We start from the raw sequence: 19,464 nt of genomic DNA on the forward strand, positions 1-19,464 counted from the left end.
GCGCAGATTAAAAGGTGCCGTGATAGGCTGGAGTGCAGATTAAAAGGTGCTGTGATTGGCTGGAGTGCCGATGAAGAGGTGCCGTGATAGGCTGGTGTGCAGATGAAGAGGTGCCATCATAAGCTGGTGTTCAGATGTTTAATTTAGAGCAGTAAGATAATTTAACTTTGTGTATGTTTGAGATTATGGAGTTCCCATGCAGTAAAACTAGTTAGATAGGTTGATGGGTGTTGAAACAAATCAATGCTCAATATCTCTGATGCTTACATACCTCACCATCATGTTAACATATATTCTGTTAGAATAGTCTTCCGTTACAATAATCTTCCGTTACAGTTGTCGTTTGTTACAGTAGTTTTCTCCCAAAAATTGCTGTAACAACTGAAAAAGTGTATTTTTAAAATACCTCACCACTCGTATTAGATGTCTGACATTGGTGACTTTTAACTCCTTGCCCGAACTTATTACAAGCAAAGGTTTTCCTTCTATTTAACTAAGCTGTGGTGCTTGGTCTGTTTTTTTTTCAATTTTTAGTCATTTTCGATTAAATTCAAATTTTTTAGATATTCGCTGACCTCTTTTGTTATTAAAAGGGTGAAAATCTCTATCTGACTGGAAAGGCAGGATACAAGATCACAGATATCGGTGTTGGACTTTGGATGAAAACTGCGTATTCTACCACAATAGCAAAATAGAGGTCATGTGATTAATGATCAACGATATACATATATATTAGTTATGGAAAATAGCTATATATGTACATGTATATCCCACTATATATAGCTATATATAGATATTTGTAAATGTTGTCATCCATCGTTGTACATGTTCATCTAAAGCTATTAATATCTTGGAATATAGAATCTGTAACGCAGAATATTTGATCTCAGACTCTCTGGTTTGTCAGTCTGACTCCCTACCAACTCAGCCACACAAGTTTGATGTATTCATTAAGTGATATATGTCGCTATATGGGAGCAAATATGCTACCTCTCTCCATCATAGCATAATGTAATGGCAGTAACGTAATGAGAAGCGGTAGCTCTTGTTAGTAAGCTTACTCAAATTATTCATTGACAATGTGTCAGGCTAATAGCAAGTGGCAGACAACTTTCATTACCTCTCATTGTTTATAAGCTGATTTTTACTACCTGGGCAACGCCGGGTAGCACAGCTAGTGTATATATATATAATGTGCCGGTATATATAATGTATATATATATATATACTATCATACTATTTTGCTATTTTAGTAGCAATTAATCGAGAGAATAACGCGAGTGGCAGGTGTATATAGTATATTTATTGAAATACTGGTCATACAAGTGTATAAAACTAGCCAGCTAATAGATTTCCTTTAGCCTTCTCAACTACAACTTTGAAGCCTTCCCAGACTTCCTCAGCAGTTGGGGCGATATCAGAAACTGGAGCTATGAATCCATTTGCAACATTTCCTGATGGCCTCAACTCCATAGCGAAGGCGTATTTAGTTTTTAGTGTGCCCTTCACCCAGTCCATAGAGGATCCTGAAGCTTCATCTGAAAAGTACACAAAATCTATTTAGCAAATCTGGTGACAAAAAATGAAATTTTTTTTTGCGCTGTTAGTAGAAACTTTTCCATTCCCAAAATTGATGTCCATAATGTTTAAAAAATTTCGAAAAATTAAATATATTAGATTGATTTTGCTGTGATGTTAAAAGAACACTTGATATTTTCTAGAACTTCTCAAAACTTTTTAAAGAATTTTTAATGTGCTACACAGTTATTTATATTAATGTTTTTGCAGTAACTGGGTATCAAAAATGTATAGCCTATGATCGGTTAAAAAAAACTAAATTGGGAAAATGTATTGTAAAAATATTGTAATAAAAAAATGCGCAAATTGCACACAACCTTTATAGAGTTAAATAAAAAAGTACTGGGCAACTAGCTATAGACTTACATAGAAGGTCTGGCACTCGTCCAACTCTGTATGATGCACCTGTAGATTTCCTCATAGCAGAGGTTGCACTAATGCTCAGGCTGACCTGCAAATGTCACCAATCACAGTTCATTGTCACCAAAAGAAACAGACATGTTAGGTGAGTCCTTGGAGATTCCCACCAGTGGTGTGGTTTATTGAGGCAATATTCATTGCATATACTTTTATACACTTTACCTTCCACTTGAATATGCATCGAAATAAGTTATATGTACGTCTATATTTCTCAAAGTATGTGTGTATGTGGATCTGTCATTCCGGCTATAGCTATAGAGCACGCTAATTATTTTACCGATGCGGCCACGCGTTATGATGCTCCTGTTAAGAAATATTTTTTGTAAGGTTTGATTACTATATCTGGGGTCAAGGACAATTTTTATCACGCAAACAAGTATATTGTCTCCTTAATGTCGTAGTCAAAGTTTTGATGGATAGCTTCTGGTGGAACAGTAACCTTTTTTATACACACACTTATATGCAAGAATTATTATTATTAATTCAATATATTCAGGATTTTCGTTTTGTTTTCTCAGTTCGTATTAATTGTATCGTTACGGAATAGTTTTTTATTGTAATCGTAGCAAAACTGACATAATTTAGCTAATACTTGCTAACTATTTCACATTTACATCTAAACCTTTTTATAGTCGTTTTATTTTTAAAAATTTATTCGACCTGCATGAAGCATTTTCTTCATGATATGAAGTTTAAAAGCTGTTTGACAAAGTTTGAAAACCTTTACAGTTGTTTTTATTTTGTCTCTTAATTTATTTGCTAACTTAACTTATTAATTTATTTATTGGCAAGTCGCAGGCAACTACTTACCTGCCACTGTCTATAAGCTGTTTTTAATACTCGGCAATGCCAGGCATTCACCTAGTTTATACATCTCACACAGTTTTTAGGATGTCTGCGTTGTGAGGTCTCAGGTTCGATTCCCAGCATCTGCTTTTTTATGCAGTACGTATGAGATTGTGTGTATATAAAACACACATATGTGTGTATACTGTATGACAAACATACATATATGCAACTGTAATTATAATAAAAGATGTTTAAACAGTGAAGAGTTTCCCAAAAATTCCTGACACCATTTCTCCTTATTCACTTCAAACCATTTAATGTTGGAAAAAATGAAACATTTGACGAGTTATTTGTAAGAACTTTGACATTAACCGATAACATAGTAGCATATTCACTATGTTTCCATGGTGCGCAGTACTGCGAAGCAGCCCCCTCCGAAGTCGAGGGGATTGTACGTTTCCATGCTGCGCAGTGGTTTTCAGCAAATACCGCAAATTAGCCAGAGAAGAGAAATTGTATAAATCGAATCGCCTGATGGAGAAATAGAATCGATCACGGATACCGAACGTCATAAACAGTCTTTTTTATTATTCTGTCGTCATTATACTTTTATTTACAATACACATTCACAATGTTTTACAAACCTTAACACACTTTTTACATAGTAATATATTTTTAATAAGTATTTTTAAGTAATATATTATTTAAACGTTAATTTAGGACTTGCCACCTATTTTTCGAAGTGTTGGCATCGATAACAAAGTCCAGGAAAGTAATCACCTTATCATCCTCGTGAATGCAGACTATAATTAAGTTTATGTGAAAGAAGATCGGAAGTATAGTAAAAAAAACAAGATTAGCAGAACAACCTTTGTACTAGTTTATGGCCATCGAAAAATCCGTCTCCACGGCATGAGAGCTATGCGCAGCCACTGCGCAGTCGCTGTTTCCTTGCTGCGAATTTGCACTGGCTTCGCACTGATCAGTGCGCAGTGATTTCAGTGCGAAGACGCCGTTTCCATGATTCGGAGATAGCGCAACTCCGAAGCACTGCGCATCATGGAAACATAGTGATTGATTAATAAATAGACAGACTCAGTAAGCTTAGAACGTATGCATACATCTATCACATAGCATATTAAGTTGTAAAGCATATTTTACTAAGATCCATACAGCTGCAGTGTAGGGCCATCTGAGTACGCCAGTGCAAAAGTGCTACGCCGACAAGCATACCGTGCTACGATAGAGTGATATAGTAGTGCAAGGTTGTAGTATTTCAAGGTTGTATCTTTAGAAGGTCAAGCACAAGTGTGATGCCTTTGATTGCTAAAGCCGTTTCCACCGCACATAAATGACCAATCGCACAGGTACTTCGCTTTCAAACAGTGACACTAGATCATGACTGAATGAAAGCGACAATTTGTTTCCATGATGACATTGCATCGCCATATGGGGGGGGGGGTGTGTGTCGCTACCCTATCTCTGTATGCATACTGTAAAGGTCTGGCCACGGTAGCTGAGCCAGCTTTACTTCCCTAGCAAGGCAGTGTAGTCTGAACACTGGGCCTTCCCCTCGTCGGCCTGCCTGACACACCTAGTGGTCGGATCAGGCCGCGGCGGGCTGTCCTCAGTTCAGGCTCACTTGGAAGGCTAGCACGGCCTGCTCTCTGAGACCCTATCTTGGCTAATTTAGGTCCCGGCTAGCTTACTGGAGGGCCTGATCTCCAATGCTATCGCATTTCTGATCAGGTCCGATCGTAACGCAGCCAACCCCTAGCCTTCCTTAGGTGTCTCCCTAAAGCAGTTCGTGCTTGAAGCCAGATCAGTTCTGGCAGAAGGATCCTTATTCAGCCAACCAGGCAGGCATCAAACGCAGACAGTTTGTAAGAATAAGTATATAGTGTATTTAACGTATCTCAGCACATGTACAACTCTGTCTTGACAGTATCAAATCCGTAAAAAGAATCCCAAAGAGTTGGCCTATGCCTTCTCCTTTTATACTATTTGCTCCGCCCACAATTATATAACATTCATTGTTTCACATCAGGCCTGTGAGGCAGGCCCAGACAATAGGCATAATGGGGTGCTAGCAGGCCTGTGAAGCAGGCCCAAAAATGTAGTATTATATAACAGTAGAAATAGAAATAGGTTAAGACATATACAACAGGTTATGGTCAACAGTTAACAGGTTAAGAAATATACATAAGTGACTAGGCATAATGTTAACAGGTTAAGAAATATACATAAGTGACTAGGTTTAGAATAGTCCCATCCTCCACACACTCCCCCCCAATTGTTTGGCCTGGGGTCAACAATTTACCCGAGGTGGAGTCATAGATGTCTAGCGATATTGGTTTGCACAGTTACGTAAACGCTGTACCTCTTGGTAGCTAGCTCGGGCTAAGCTTTGATATCGCCGGTATTCCTTTTCTTCACGGTCGGCCCGGCGGAGATAGACTTCCCTCTTGTTGGAGTAGTGAGGCTTTTTCTCTCCGCTGGTTGGCCTGTGTACCTTTGTGATTGGTTCCTCCACTATTCCCTCCTTATCTGCCGTGCTGGCATGGATTTCCAATATTGGCTCTTCTTGTTGAGTATCTCCTCGTTTTATCTTTTTCGGAATAGTGTATCCCGAGAGGAAGGATCGACTTGGTTCCTCCCTGCCTTTGGTATCCTGGCGATTTTGTACTCTGACTGTCAGGTTTGGAATATCTGCCCCTGGTTCTGTGGCAATCGTTGGTTTTGTGGTTTCTATTTTTCTCTTTGCCGTCCATCCTTTCCCATCTTTGACCGGCATGCAGGTGCCGAAAGGAGGGCGGTTTTCCCACCCGATGTATTCGCAGAATTCCTGAAAAGACTCTTCGTCCACCTGAAAAACCACGCGCGGGTGATTCTCGATGTCTTCCTCCGTCCGTTGGTGCTTATAGATGGAGAAAAATGAAGAAGAATTCTTCTGGCATTTGCACCAAAATCGCCAGAAGTGTTGTCTGATGTGGCGTCGCACCACCCGGCTTTCTCTATTCTGGAATCCACATAATCGACACTCTCCCTTTTCTTTGTCCTCTGCAGCCTCCATCTTTTTATAGGATTCGGGCGTATACCAAACGTTCCTGGGAGAGTCCTTTCGTTTGGCCGAGTTCGGGCTCCGTTTCGGCTTTTTCTTGGCTGATGTCGTTCCTAGCCGGATCACTCGCACATTTATCTCATCGTCCTGATTTGGTTTGGTCCCTTTATATGCCATTGGTGTGGCCTTTAAATTTGTTGAAGATACGCTGACACGGCGCGCTGGATCTATGCCTGTCTGTGTGGCTGTTGTCTCCGTCTCCTCAAGTATTCCGTCAAGCTCCGTGAGTAGTTGCTGCAATTCTTTATCTTCGTACTGGGTACTTCTCGGGTCCATGTGGCTAACGTAATTGCGAACTGTCTGGGACAGAGAGCAGTCGTGAAATGACGTGTATGCGAATTGGCTAGGAGCAGCATTGTGGTTGACTGAGCGTAATGGCGGCCAGTTTCCGGTGGAGCCTCGTCCTTGGCCCGGGCCAACTGTGTCGCCAGTAGTTACTGGTCCAGATCGTCCCTGGCCGGAAAATCTCTCTCTCTCGGAGATTTCTCCGGCCTCTGCGATCTTCGCCCCTTCGTTCCAGATCGTTTGTCCTTTCTCACTTGTTCTGGTGGTTTGGATCTCCGCAGTCATCGCCCTCTCCAACTCCTCCATAGAGTCTTTCAACGTTCGATATTGTAACTCTCCTTCCTCGTCGAGGACAAGGTTTCTTTCTTTCAGCAGCTCATCTATGTCCTCCAAACGGCTCCTTAACAACTCGTATCTCTCTCTGGCTGCTGGGCTACTCTTCACCTCTTCTGAGAGTTGGAAGTTTTCCATCTGTTCCCTTTCTCCTGTTCCCGTGTTCTGGCGCATTAACGGGCTCCTCCTCAATACTGCTATCCACGGGAAGGGGATGCTCCTCCTCCGTCAGGGCTTCCAGTAGTCGCCTCCGGAATGTTTCCCCCTTACTGGGTGCGGGAAGAGGGTCCCTGTCCCTAGGCTGCAGGGGTGGTTGGAAAGCGGGTTCCCTCGCGTGGAACTCCAGGGTAGGCAACAACTCGATCGGTTCTTCTCTACTTCTCCTATTGCCGGTAGCTCCTCTCATGTTGGGGCGCCGAGCCGGCTCCCTGGTGGCCGGGGCCCTACCATCTGCTTCTGAGCATGCAACATAGGGCTTCAGGCGTTCCTCGTTCTGAACGGATACCTGACCCTGCCGTTCTACTTGATAGATATTATTAGAGTGACGCTTGGTGACCGTGTACGGCCCCACGTATTTGGGTTGGAGTTTGGGGTTTTCACCCCTCCTTCGCCGCTTATTGACCAACAACACCAGATCTCCCACTTCAAACAGGGGTGGCTCTTCCTCATCCTTTACCCTTACTTTCATCTGGCGCTCCCGGAGAATCTCGTGAGTTTCTTCTAGCCGACCGGCCAACTCCAACACGTAGGGCTGGATGGCTTGGTTGTCCGTGGCTACTGGTTCGGATAGCTGGTCGGGCAGACGCAGCTCCCTGCCCATCATCATGAAGTTCGCAGTTTCTCCGGTGGCGGAGTGAGGTGTGCCCCGAAACGCCCTCATGATTTGGGGTAACAACAGGTCCCATTCTGTTGGTCCTCGGCGGAGAAGTAGGGCCCTCAATGAGTCTCCCAGGCTGCGGTTGTTTCGCTCTACGATTCCATTTCCTTGAGGGTGGTATGGGGTAGTCCGTGTCTTGGTTACATTCCATAACCTGCACAACTCGCTCATGAGTTTAGATTCAAACTGGGCTCCTTGGTCCGAATGCAACTCCTCCGGCAGGCCGAAGTAGCAGAATACCCTCTCATCCAGGGTCGTGGCCACTACCGGTGCAGTTGCATCCGGAATGGCTATGGCATCCTGCCATCTTGAGAAGTGATCACTGATCACGAGAATCCACTTGTTCCCCTTCTCAGTCTCTGGCATTGGTCCCACCAGATCCACTGCCAACTTCTGCCAAGGTCGCCCGGCGTAGAGTCGGTGCCGGCTCTTGGTGGCGTGGTTCCCCCCGGTCTTGGCTACCTGGCAGACCTCGCACGTCTTGATCAGGCGACGTATGTCTGCACTTAGGCCCGGCCAGTACCAATTTAGTAGGACTCTCTTCGTTGTCTTGTGCACCCCTGCATGAGCCAGCCGATGAGTTTCCCAGATGACCCGATTTCGGTCTGCTCGGGGGCATAGGGTGCACCATCGAGAGTAGCCGTTCGTTATTAGCCGAATCTCCAGGACACCGTTGGTTGATAGCCGCATGGCTTCTCGCCTTCTGTGTAAGATTCGGAGCTCATTGTTCCCCAATGTCAGTTCTTCCTCCGTCAATTCCTGGTCATTTCTTACAGCCCAGTACATTCGGGCCACGGCCTGGTTCCCTTCCATCTGGCTTTGTACCAATTGACGGAAGTTCCGCTCTCCGGGCAATTTGATGGCGGCCACCTTGTTAGGGTCTTCCTTCATCATAGCCTGCTTACTTGGACCTCCGTCTCTCTCTCTTCTATGCGGGTGCATTGCCGGCAGTCCTCCGGGCAGGCTTGCCGACTCAAACCGTCGGCGTTCCCGTGTTTGGCCCCGGGTCGGTGTTCCAGTTGGTAGGTGAACTCCGACAGGATCTCCAACCACCGGGCCACCTGAGCCGACGGTTCCCTTCGTCGGCACAACCATCTCAATGAGGCATGGTCCGTTCGGAGTAGAAAGCGCTGTCCATATAAATAAGGTCGAAAGTGTTTTACGGCCTTTACCAACGCTAACAGTTCCTTACGGGTAACACAGTAATTCTGTTCTGCGGGGCTGAGTGTTTTACTGTAGTACGCTACTACTGTCTCCCTACCATTCTGGTTCTGAGACAACACCGCCCCCACTCCCACGTTACTAGCATCGGTATCCAAGATATACTGGTTCCCGGGGTTGGGATAACCCAAGACCGGTGCCGTGACCAACCCCCGTCGGAGTGTCTCGAATGCCGCTTGCTCCTCGTTGCCCCACTGCCAGGCTTTTCCTTTTCCTGTCAGAACAGTGAGTGGCTTGGCGGTAGTGGCATAGTCCTTCAGATACTGCCAATAGTATCCAGTCATCCCTAAAAATGCTTGTAACTGTTTCACATTCTGTGGGACTCGCCATTCTGCCACTGCCTTGATCTTCTCCGGGTCAGTGGATACTCCTTGCGGGCTCACCACATGTCTGAGATATTTCACCTTCTCCTGGAGGAGTTCACACTTCGAGGGCTTTAGCTTCAACCTGGCCGTTGCCAGCCTCCGGAAGACTTCTTCCAGGCGAGCCAGGTGTGTTTCAAAGTCGGGGGCGATGACGATAATGTCGTCCAGGTAGAGCAAGAGAGTCTTCCAGTGGAGTCCTTGCAGGGAGCCGATGTTAGTCCGAACGGCAGCACTTTCCACTTCCATAGCCCACTTCGGGTGGTGAAAGCAGATCTTTCCTGGGCTTCCTGGTCCATTGGCACTTGCCAGTATCTGCTGGTCAGGTCTAGTGTGCTAAAGAATCGACTTCCCGCCAGGGCGTCCAGGCTCTCATCGATTCTTGGGATTGGATAGGCGTCCTGTTGTGTGATGGCATTTAGTTGCCGGTAGTCCACGCAGAACCGCCACCCGCCGTCCTTCTTCCGAACCATCACCACTGGTGAGCTCCAGGCCCCATTTGCAGGTTCGATCAGGCCCTTTTCCAATAGGTCGGTCACCTGTCTGTCCGCCTCTGCCTCCTTGAGGGGCCCCAACCTATGGGGAGGTTGTCTAATGGGCCTGGCTCCTTCTATCAGCGGTATACTGTGTTTTACCAGATCGGTCCGCCCCACATCGCCCTCGTACTTACTGAAGACATCCTGGTATTTAGCCAGCAGGGCGGCCAACTTCCGCCTTTCCTTGTCGTGCGAGCAACCTCGGACGGCCTGATCGTAGAGCTCGACTAGATGTTCGGGCACTGCTTTCCCAGCGTATACAGCTGTACACCCTACTCCAGTTACTTCGGTGTTGAAGTCTTTTGGTTCAGTCCAGGGTTCGGCCTGCACATCTTCTGCCCTGATGGCAGTGTACAAGCCTATCACTTGTCCAGCCGCCAATTCGATGGGGTGGTTACCCGGGTTTAGGCATTGCACGGCCACGTCGCCCTGGTCTCCGGGCTGATTCAGGCTACGTGCCACCGGAAGGTGCGGGTCAGCTCCCTCTATTATGCCTACAGGTACATAATTTCGGGCTGATATCCTTCCCGCCACCGTTACTTCAGACAATGGTGGAATGGTGACCTTCTTCCAGGTGTGTACCTTCGACACCATCAGTCTGCCGTATTTATTGGTACAGGAGAGTCTTCTGTCCCCGATGGAGATGACGGGTTGGTCGAAGTCCATGTGACATCGGTGTGAGATCAGGAAGGGCATCCCCAGGATGGCGTCCTCGCTGATTTGGCTCACAATGAAGTTTTCCTCGATCGGTACATCGCGGACTCTCCCGGTTAGTCGGATTAGTCCGTAGAATTGGAGCTTACTCCCGTCTGCCATCAGACCGTATCGGTCATTTTCCTCCAGTTGATCTCTAATCCGGGCTGGCATTTGGTCAAACATCTTCTTTGACAACAGGTTCGTATTGCAGCCGGTATCTATGAGAAAGAGCAGGTCCTGTCTCTCCATTTTCCCGGGCAAGAAGTAGCTAGATTTGTGGGGCTTTTTCAAGGCTCCGATTCTTGGTAACTCATTCCTTTCGCAGGTGTCGTTAGGCGCCCCTTTGGAATATCTTTTTCGTGGCAGACGCCAATGCCTGTCCGGTGGTGGACTCTCATCGAGCTGGTCCGCCAGGCTTTCCTCGGGAGCAGCTGGCCTTGTGCTCTCCCCGTACCGGCCTGTCGGACCCGACACCGGACTCAGGCGTTGGCTTGGGTCTCCACCCCGGAACGGGTCGACTTGGTTCGACTCCCGTCCTTCCTCTACTCCTGATCCTGGGGGGCAATAGGCTCGATCCCAGCCCCACCCGTTCCTGGATCTGCGACCCCCTGGTCTCTGGAATTGCTCCACCATAGCTGGTTCCTCTTCCACTCCCGATCTGGGGGGTATAGATCTCTGGAGAAGCTCAGCTCCGGATGAACTGGCTCTCGCTCCCAATCTACCCTGTCCAAATCTCTGGGAAGGATCAGCACTGGCTGGGCCTTTTTCCCCCGACCTAGGTCGTTTTGGTTCCTGGAGGCGTTCGCTCGAGATTAACTTCTCCTTCTTTCCCGATCTGTGTTTAGGTCTCTCGAGAGCTCCAGCTGGTGCTGGATCGGCTCTCGGTCCCGACCCTCGCGGTCCAGATCTTTTGGAGTAGTTTTTCCCGATTGTACCTTCCTCTAGACTACCGACATCTCCTGATGTCGCTTTTTGTCTAGCTTGCCTTTGGGTTTGGCAAACATACCGCCTCTGGGCCTGTTGGACCTCCTGCGGCGATGCTTGAGGATCCATCTCCATGTCTCCTTCGGCTTCGGCTAGGCCTTCTAAGCTCTGGTAGTGGTTGTAGGTGGGAACCTTCCCTACCGGAGGCCTCTGCGTGATAGCTACCGGATTTGCAGGGTAGGACCAGCCTTCCGGGTCCACCTCCGCCTTCCTTCGGCCTGCCCCTCTCACCTTTTTGTAATTATTGGTTCTTGGTGCCCTATTGCAGCCAGCAGGTTGCCCTACTGCTGCGGGCGGTAGGCGTTTCCCTGGTTCTGTCCTTGGGTGGTGTGGCTACGGGGTTGGTTCTTGGGGCAGTTCCTCCTCCAGTGGCCTGCCTGATCACACCCCCAGCATCTCCTTACTTCTTTTCCCCGAGTCACTTGCTGTGGGGGACCTTGTGAGTGACTGACTTGTCTCTTGAGATCGGCCATTTCCTTTTTTAGATCCTTCATCGTGGTCAGGAGTAGACCCAATGAGTCGGGGGCAGCACGGACTATTACGGCCTGCTCTTCCATGGCCTGCTCGAGTTTGTCCGGCTGGACTGCCCTTACCCCGGGTCTCGCTGGATGGTTCTGTCGAATGGTCATCTCGGGCCGTATCTGTAGGTACTCATTTCCTGCTCTCACGGCGGCCTCCAGGGTGGGGTGGGTACTGCCAAAAGGTGTCTTTGCAGGTAAATGTTACCCAAGGACCCGCAGAAGGTATCCACTGCCATTTCCTCCCTCATTCGATCGGACAACTCCTCGAACGCAATGCTCGTAAGTCTTTCTATACGAGCAGCATGCTCGAATAACGTGGTGTGGGTTTCCTTCCTCAGGCCCTGCAGTTCCGACCTTGCCTCCTTGGGGGTCATGCCGAACCTTGCCCGGAGGGTGTTGAACACCGCCTGTAGTGTATGTCCATGCCCACATTCCTTGGCCTGTTCTTTCAGCCTTCCTCGAATGTGTAATAAGGCGGATCTGGCTCCCCAGTCATTGGCGACAGCCACATCATTGAACTGCCTTATAAAGGCCTCCACATCACCGTTCCCATCGTACTCAGGAGCCTTGAATGTCTCTCTGGGTACCGGTGGCTCCGGATTCCTTTGTGCCTCTTGGTTCACAAGCATCCTCTCTAACGCGTTCGTTAATCGCTCTAGACCCTCTAGTCCTTCCCTTTGGGGGACTCCCGGTCGTTCCGCGCTACGAGTGCGTCTTTCCATGATTGTGCCTTGCTAGTTATCTTTTGTGGATTGATTAGATCCCACTGCTGCCACCAGTGTAAAGGTCTGGCCCCGGTAGCTGAGCCAGCTTTACTTCCCTAGCAAGGCAGTGCAGTCTGAACACTGGGCCTTCCCCTCGTCGGCCTGCCTGACACACCTAGTGGTCGGATCAGGCCGCGGCGGGCTGTCCTCAGTTCAGGCTCACTTGGAAGGCTAGCACGGCCTGCTCTCTGAGACCCTATCTTGGCTAATTTAGGTCCCGGCAAGCTTACTGGAGGGCCTGATCTCCAATGCTATCGCATTTCTGATCAGGTCCGATCGTAACGCAGCCAACCCCTAGCCTTCCTCAGGTGTCTCCCTAAAGCAGTTTGTGCTTGAAGCCAGATCAGTTCTGGCAGAAGGATCCTTATTCAGCTAACCAGGCAGGCACCAAACGCAGACAGTTTGTAAGAATAAGTATATAGTGTATTTAACGTATCTCAGCACATGTACAACTCTGTCTTGACAGTATCAAATCCGTAAGAAGAATCCCAAAGAGTTGGCCTATGCCTTCTCCTTTTATACTATTTGCTCCGCCCACAATTATATAACATTCATTGTTTCACATCAGGCCTGTGAGGCAGGCCCAGACAATAGGCATAATGGGGTGCTAGCAGGCCTGTGAAGCAGGCCCAAAAATGTAGTATTATATAACAGTAGAAATAGAAATAGGTTAAAACATATACAACAGGTTATGGTCAACAGTTAACAGGTTAAGAAATATACATAAGTGACTAGGCATAATGTTGACAGGTTAAGAAATATACATAAGTGACTAGGTTTAGAATAGTCCCGTCCTCCACACATACTTAGCTATTGTAACTTTTAATGGTTAAAAAATTGTATAAAACCAGGTTTAGGAGTGAGTCCCACAATATCGTGATCACCCCGAAACACATGAGTGTTTGATGAAAGTTCTCACCAGTTCGTTGTAGTCTGTGGGATAGGCAGATCTAGACCAAGCGTAAGGCACAAACCACATCTGCCCGTAGCTATGAAGAGTCATGAAAACTTTTAGACGTGAACCAAGGTTCTGCAATGTTTGCTTCATGTTGTACACGCAGTTCTCTGACCAGGCATAAGGACCGCAGTAACTGTCAGAGCTCGCTGACCGAGAAGATCCGGATACTAAAAAAGATTTTTGATATTATTGAAAAGATGATTGTCTAGATAAGAAACAACAGAATGCTCAAGGTCAACCAGACTTGTACAACTTTCTGTTCTTGTAACATGTAGAGATCTTTGAATAAAACAAGAATACATAAACTTGATTTGATGAATACCCAATGACGCGTTTTGATGATTGCATAATTATGCATCAAGATATAGTGATCTGCTCATATGTACGTAAATACACTTTTGCAAAAACTCATAAGAAGTTTTCATATGAATGCGGATTTCAAATTGACTTGTACAAGAGACATTCAGCAAGTCTTGGTGCAAAAATACTTTTAAAAGAGAAAGGAATTTAGCATTTCATGAGATAAAACTATTAAACGTATTATGAAAAATATATTTCAAATCTACAGGAGTAATCCGTAAACTAATCAGCTTGAGATAATGAGTTTCTTTTAAATTTTATCGCTGTTATATTGCCTTTCTATTAGGTTTCAGAAACAAAGTGCTTTTGTAGTCGACGTATGTATAATAAAAGATTTAACACATTTTTAACCATCATATAAGCATAACTACTGCTTGTATTACGAAAAGAAATTGATTTTACTTTATTGGCAACTTTTTTATTTCAAAATAAAAATATTTTTAAATTATGGCATAAAAAATAACAAAGCCAAATAAATGGGAAAAAAAGGGCAACAGTTGGCCACGAAAAAAGTGACAGACTTTGGAAACAAATCACAATATATTTTTACTAGTTTTAGTTGAAGATCATTATATCAGACTTGAGTCACGAGTCACTCTCATGTCCTTCTGACATAATTATTAATAATTATTAATAATTATATATATTAATATATATAATAATAATATATATATATTATATATATATTAATAGGTTTAATAATGACTGTTTAAGTCATTATTAAACTTACAACATATTATATCAAAATTCTTAATTTTTAATGTTGAAGCAAAAACAAACCAAGTTTTTTTAAATACAAGTATGACAAGTTCACAGGAGCAGTTAATAATCTAACTAGCTAATGATTTTCAATAGGATTTTTGAGTTTTTTGCATAGCTGATAGCCCTAATATTATTTTGTTTTTTTAGCAAAGAAAATCGTGTTGCAGCCATAAAAATGTAAAATTGGCCTTTGTGCATAATTTTAGAAATGAAAAATAACAAATTGTTGTAACCACCTACCACACCAATGATAGCCCCAGTTCCTGTTTGGATCAACGCCAATTGATCCACTGACATGCCTAGTTCTGGTCTTCCTCCACAACCTTCCCTGAAAAATGTGCATTCTATAAAAGTATAAAACAACAAGAAAACTAGAGATGACTCTAATCAAACTATCATATACTTCTGTATCTACCAAGTTATGTTGCTAGTTTAAAATTTGTTTTTTAAAAATCATTTTGTCTAGCCACTGCTCACAAATATATAGAGCAAACAAATATGAAACACAATTTACCAGTTATTGTTGACTTCGAATTGACAAAAATCATACAATTGTCTTTGATTCACAGCAATTTAGCCTATTTCCTACCCAACTTTAACACTACTGTAAGGGTGGAAATTTTATAGGCTACCTAGGTATAGACTTAGCTGGAATCGCTTGGCAAACAGCATGTATATAGCCCATTAACCCAACTATCAATTAAAAGCAGGTTCGAGCACATAGCCCTCAAACTAAACATGTGTGAAAGTTCTAGTAGTTACGAATTTTAGGCTATTGCTGTTAACCATTAAACAGTCAAAGTATGAACACTAATTTGTTGCATCATCTGTAAGAATATAGATAGATATTGATTTTAATGACCTGATTTTAATGGTCTACCCTGTCTAAAGCAAAGTCGGCCATGTGTGAGTGCTGTTTACATTCTGTAGTGTTGGTAGAGTTCATTAGAATAGCTATTATCAGCATTTACCATTGCTCCTTGTATGCCATGTTTTAGCCCATTAATATGACCTCCTCTTGTTTAAGTGGACCAAAAAGACCTGATTGGCAAGTTTTCTGCTAGTTAGCTAGTACAACTTACAGCTTGCTCAAAAAATTGCGCACTTCCAGCTCAGTATCTCAGGCTACCAACAGAGCCGCTTATATTCTTCTCAAATAGGCATATTTCCCATCTGTCCACTTCTGAAGGCCACAATACATTCTTATTTGCTTATTTTAAATCTGATACATGTATACGACTTGAAAAAAATATTAATGTGGCATGATCATATTTGTACAGATTGATATCTTCAATCATTAAAAACTACGAGTTCAAAATTTACCAGACATTCACAAACATAATTTCACATTTGTTTGGTTAACATATTTACATATTTGCAGTCTACATATTTGAAATTAGAACAAAATAAAGATTTTATATAATTATTTGATGGTTTATTTTAACATTTTATTTAATGAGTAATATATAATTTATGGCTATTGACTAAATTCACAGTGATTAATAATACTGTAAATAGGAATGTTAGTTTTCCTACAAATATATCCTAGTTTACTTCGCACACCACAGTAAGTACATCCCTGTAAGTATGTTATCTATCTACTTACCCCTGAAGTATGAGAGTAAACGTATCCATCAGGATTAGCCACTGGGATAAAGTAAAAGTCAAAGGTCGAGAGTAAATCCATCACTGTGCTGTCTTTTGCCTTGTACTGCGTCAGCATCTTATTGATGATGTTTATCGTTGTCGACACACTCAGCCATTCTCTGGCGTGGATTCCTGAGTCTAACCAGACCACTGGCTTTGCTGTGTTCTTTTTGACTCCTAACTATAAACAAATGACAACGTAAAGATATGTTAAAATTTAATCATCGAAATGTAAATATATTGATATTTATGTAAAACCTATAAAATCGTAACTCTCTAATTTTTGGGTTGAGTTACAAGACATTTTGTTCTGCTGTTAGCTAAGCAACATTTTAAATCTTTTTAAATTAAACTAATTTGAAAAAAGTACTCTTTTAAATTTTGTAGTTTTTGATATCACTTTATTAGAAATAATTTTATTTTAAACAAAAATTATTCCTAAATTATGCCATACCAAAACTTCAAAACAAAAAAAGGACAAAAGTTAGCCACTGAAATCAAATAAATGGTTTGACAAATACATGTAATTTTTAAAATACTTTTCTCTGCTAAGATAACGGATATTAAAATGAAAGATGTTAAAGCAGCTAGCAATTATATTTTTAAAATAGTTGTTAGATGTTGTGTGCAGTTTGTTCATATCGCGAAATTTGAAATGAGTTGAAAACTTTTAACTGTAACCTGTAACTGTCATGTAAAATGAAAATGCAGACCATAAAAGATCTGGAAACGCTTAATTGACGTAAAATAAACATTATTCGAAGTAAATTTAAAAGATGCAAAGACAACTGAATGTTGTATCGAAATATTCTTCTTTTTTGTTTGACAAAATAAAGCAAATTTAATTAAGCAGTGGTTATGACTGACTTGAAAAATAAGTGGTTACAGGCTAAAGTGTTACTTAAAAAAGCAGATGAATTACAAAAAATAGGGAAACTAACACTACTTCAAGTTCATAAGAAACGCTTTTATGAAGCAAAGTAGTGGAATCAAACACTTTTAGTGTTTTATATGTTTAATTATATTAAAGTTTAATTTACAAAACATTTTAGTAGATTTTATTAGGAATAGCCAATCAATATTTTTCTATCATTTGTGACTTTTTTTGGTGTAGGAAGTTATCTGACTATTAGGATGTGTTAAAATTAAAATAAAAAAAATTGATTGCGGTTAAAATGCTAAAAAATACATGCAAAATAACTTCGCTAGTTGCTATTGTTGTGAGAGGTTATATTGTCTATTGCCTCCAAGTTGAAGGGTTACACTTTTCTATTCTATTGGTTTCTTTGTAATTATAGGCGTAATAATCACACTTTCGCTTCATCTGAGTGTTTAAATCACGATGAAGCTTTGTCAACTTTTATCTTGGAGTAGAAACATCCCGATACTTTCTGATAAAATCTACAAAAACTTTATGCAAATTTATCTTCTACTACTTTATCTATCTTAACTATAGTTGTCTATAGTTTCTATTCTGTAACTAAAGACATTATGATGTCTATAGTTACAGAATAGAAAATATAGACAACTATTATAGTTGTTTTTGCAACTATTTCAGCTATTTTACAAGTAGTCTTTGCAACTATAGACATGATAATCACACCTTAGTTTGAATTGAGGGTTTTAACTTCGATCAAGTTTTGTCAATTTTAATTTTAAGACATCCTGGTAGCCCGATCACCTAAACATAAAAACAAATCCTGTAGAAAAAAAGTTTATTAGTTTAGCAATCCTGGAGTTCATACCAATGATAGTTGCCGGCGTTGAGTCATAAGCTAAGGTTTTGCTTAACTCATAGCGTGACGTTTCTCTAACATCTGTAGACGGCAGCTAGATTTGAATTACTACTCTTAATTATTAAGTTGTCAATTGTCATTGGATTATTTACTAGAGATTACAGGTTAGTTACATATGCTATTTTATTTTATTATACCATGTTATATTGTTTCTTGCCACATTTCAGTTAATGTTCAATACTTTTACTTGCTATCATACTGTAACTTTTCATATTTTATTGCATTCATATTTATTGCGCTTAACAAGTTGGTATAAAGTTGCACTGAAATGTTATTTCAGGTTTCACGGTACTTAATAAAGGTTGTAACCTGCATAATAACCACTCAAATCACCTCACAAATGATCCTATGCGTTAATAAAGTTAAGAATTTCCATCAAAGCTCTACAAATCCAAAATAATCGAAAAACTTGGATACTTTTGGATAAAGTTTACTTAAATTATGTATGAGTTCATCTCTAATACAATTAATACCCTGTCAGTCGACTATGCTGTGAGAGATCATCATGTGTGTTGATAAAGCACAGAGAGTAACTATCTGCACAATAATTGGACAGACAGCTTCACTTTAGACAAACAGACAAATGGACAGACAGACAGACATGACAGTAAAGATTACAAGCTGCCTTTACAAGTAGTTTTTAGCTTATTTTAAATTATAATTAGATCAGAGAGAATTATTGTAAATATTGTTTTTATTAACTATTATTAGTCATTTTAAATGATAGTTGTCACTCCCTTCATTAAAAAGCCTTTGTATTTGATGAGTGGGAAATAATTTATGTATAATTGATTTGTTGAAATGAGTGGTCCTCATTGGATAGATTACAAATTTTACTAATTCCTTTTATCTGAAATCAGTTTCATTCGAGATTCATCCAAGAGGACCGACAGATTCGTCATAATAAAAGGTGACTTTTGAATCAATGTTAAATGATCAGAAATGATAAAGTGCAGTAAGGATGTCAAAGCAGTTTCTTTCTGTGATACAATAGCAGCAGTTTTAAGTGAACTTTCATGCATGTCACAAAAATTTTGTACGAACTTAATGAGATAACTATAATGTTGAGCAATGGGAGACTCCAATTCATGGCGTTCAGCTTATTAAACTGAAACTTTAATCATATGAACTAATAGGCCAATTTTTGAGGCCTCAAACTAATTGTGCCAATCAGAGAATAAAAATTCCTTTATTGTGGAAAAGGTGCTGGCGGATGTTCAACAGCCAATAACAACAATGAACAAAAATATTTTGGTGAGCATACTGCATTTCACGTAGGCTACATTGAGTTCTGTTTTAAATAATGAATGATATTACTAGACCATAAATATACTTGTTGTGATAACCAATAAGATTGTTTTTTTAATTATTTTGTGCAAAGAAAATTTAACACATCCAGCTGAAAAAGGATGCAAATTCTATATACATCTGCTTGGCTACAGAAAACAAGAAGT

General features: G+C 42.2%; 1 protein-coding gene across 1 annotated transcript; it reads right to left on the reverse strand.

Annotated features, from left to right (window-relative positions):
* Positions 1-1,335: 1,335 nt before the first annotated feature.
* Positions 1,336-17,986, reverse strand: LOC137404880 (carboxypeptidase B-like). The gene is made up of 6 exons (XM_068091107.1): positions 17,960-17,986; positions 16,174-16,395; positions 14,808-14,895; positions 13,407-13,612; positions 1,945-2,029; positions 1,336-1,538 (listed from the first exon to the last, which is right to left on the reverse strand). The coding sequence occupies exons 1-6, from the start codon at positions 17,984-17,986 to the stop codon at positions 1,336-1,338; spliced, it is 831 nt and encodes a 276-aa protein (XP_067947208.1).
* Between the last annotated feature and the right edge of the window lie 1,478 nt (positions 17,987-19,464).

This window comes from Watersipora subatra, chromosome 9 (assembly GCF_963576615.1).
Source record: "Watersipora subatra chromosome 9, tzWatSuba1.1, whole genome shotgun sequence".
Classification (NCBI taxonomy): Eukaryota; Metazoa; Bryozoa; class Gymnolaemata; order Cheilostomatida; family Watersiporidae; genus Watersipora; species Watersipora subatra.

Bases quoted from the DNA above. Each gene is read 5' to 3' on its own strand.
- LOC137404880 (XM_068091107.1), bottom strand. From the start codon at position 17,986: ATGACTCAACGCCGGCAACTATCATTG. The intron at 2,030-13,406 runs GTGAGAACTTTC...TGACATTTGCAG, and splicing joins CCACAGACTACAACGAACTG to GTCAGCCTGAGCATTAGTGC. The intron at 1,539-1,944 runs GTAAGTCTATAG...TGTACTTTTCAG, and splicing joins ACGAGTGCCAGACCTTCTAT to ATGAAGCTTCAGGATCCTCT.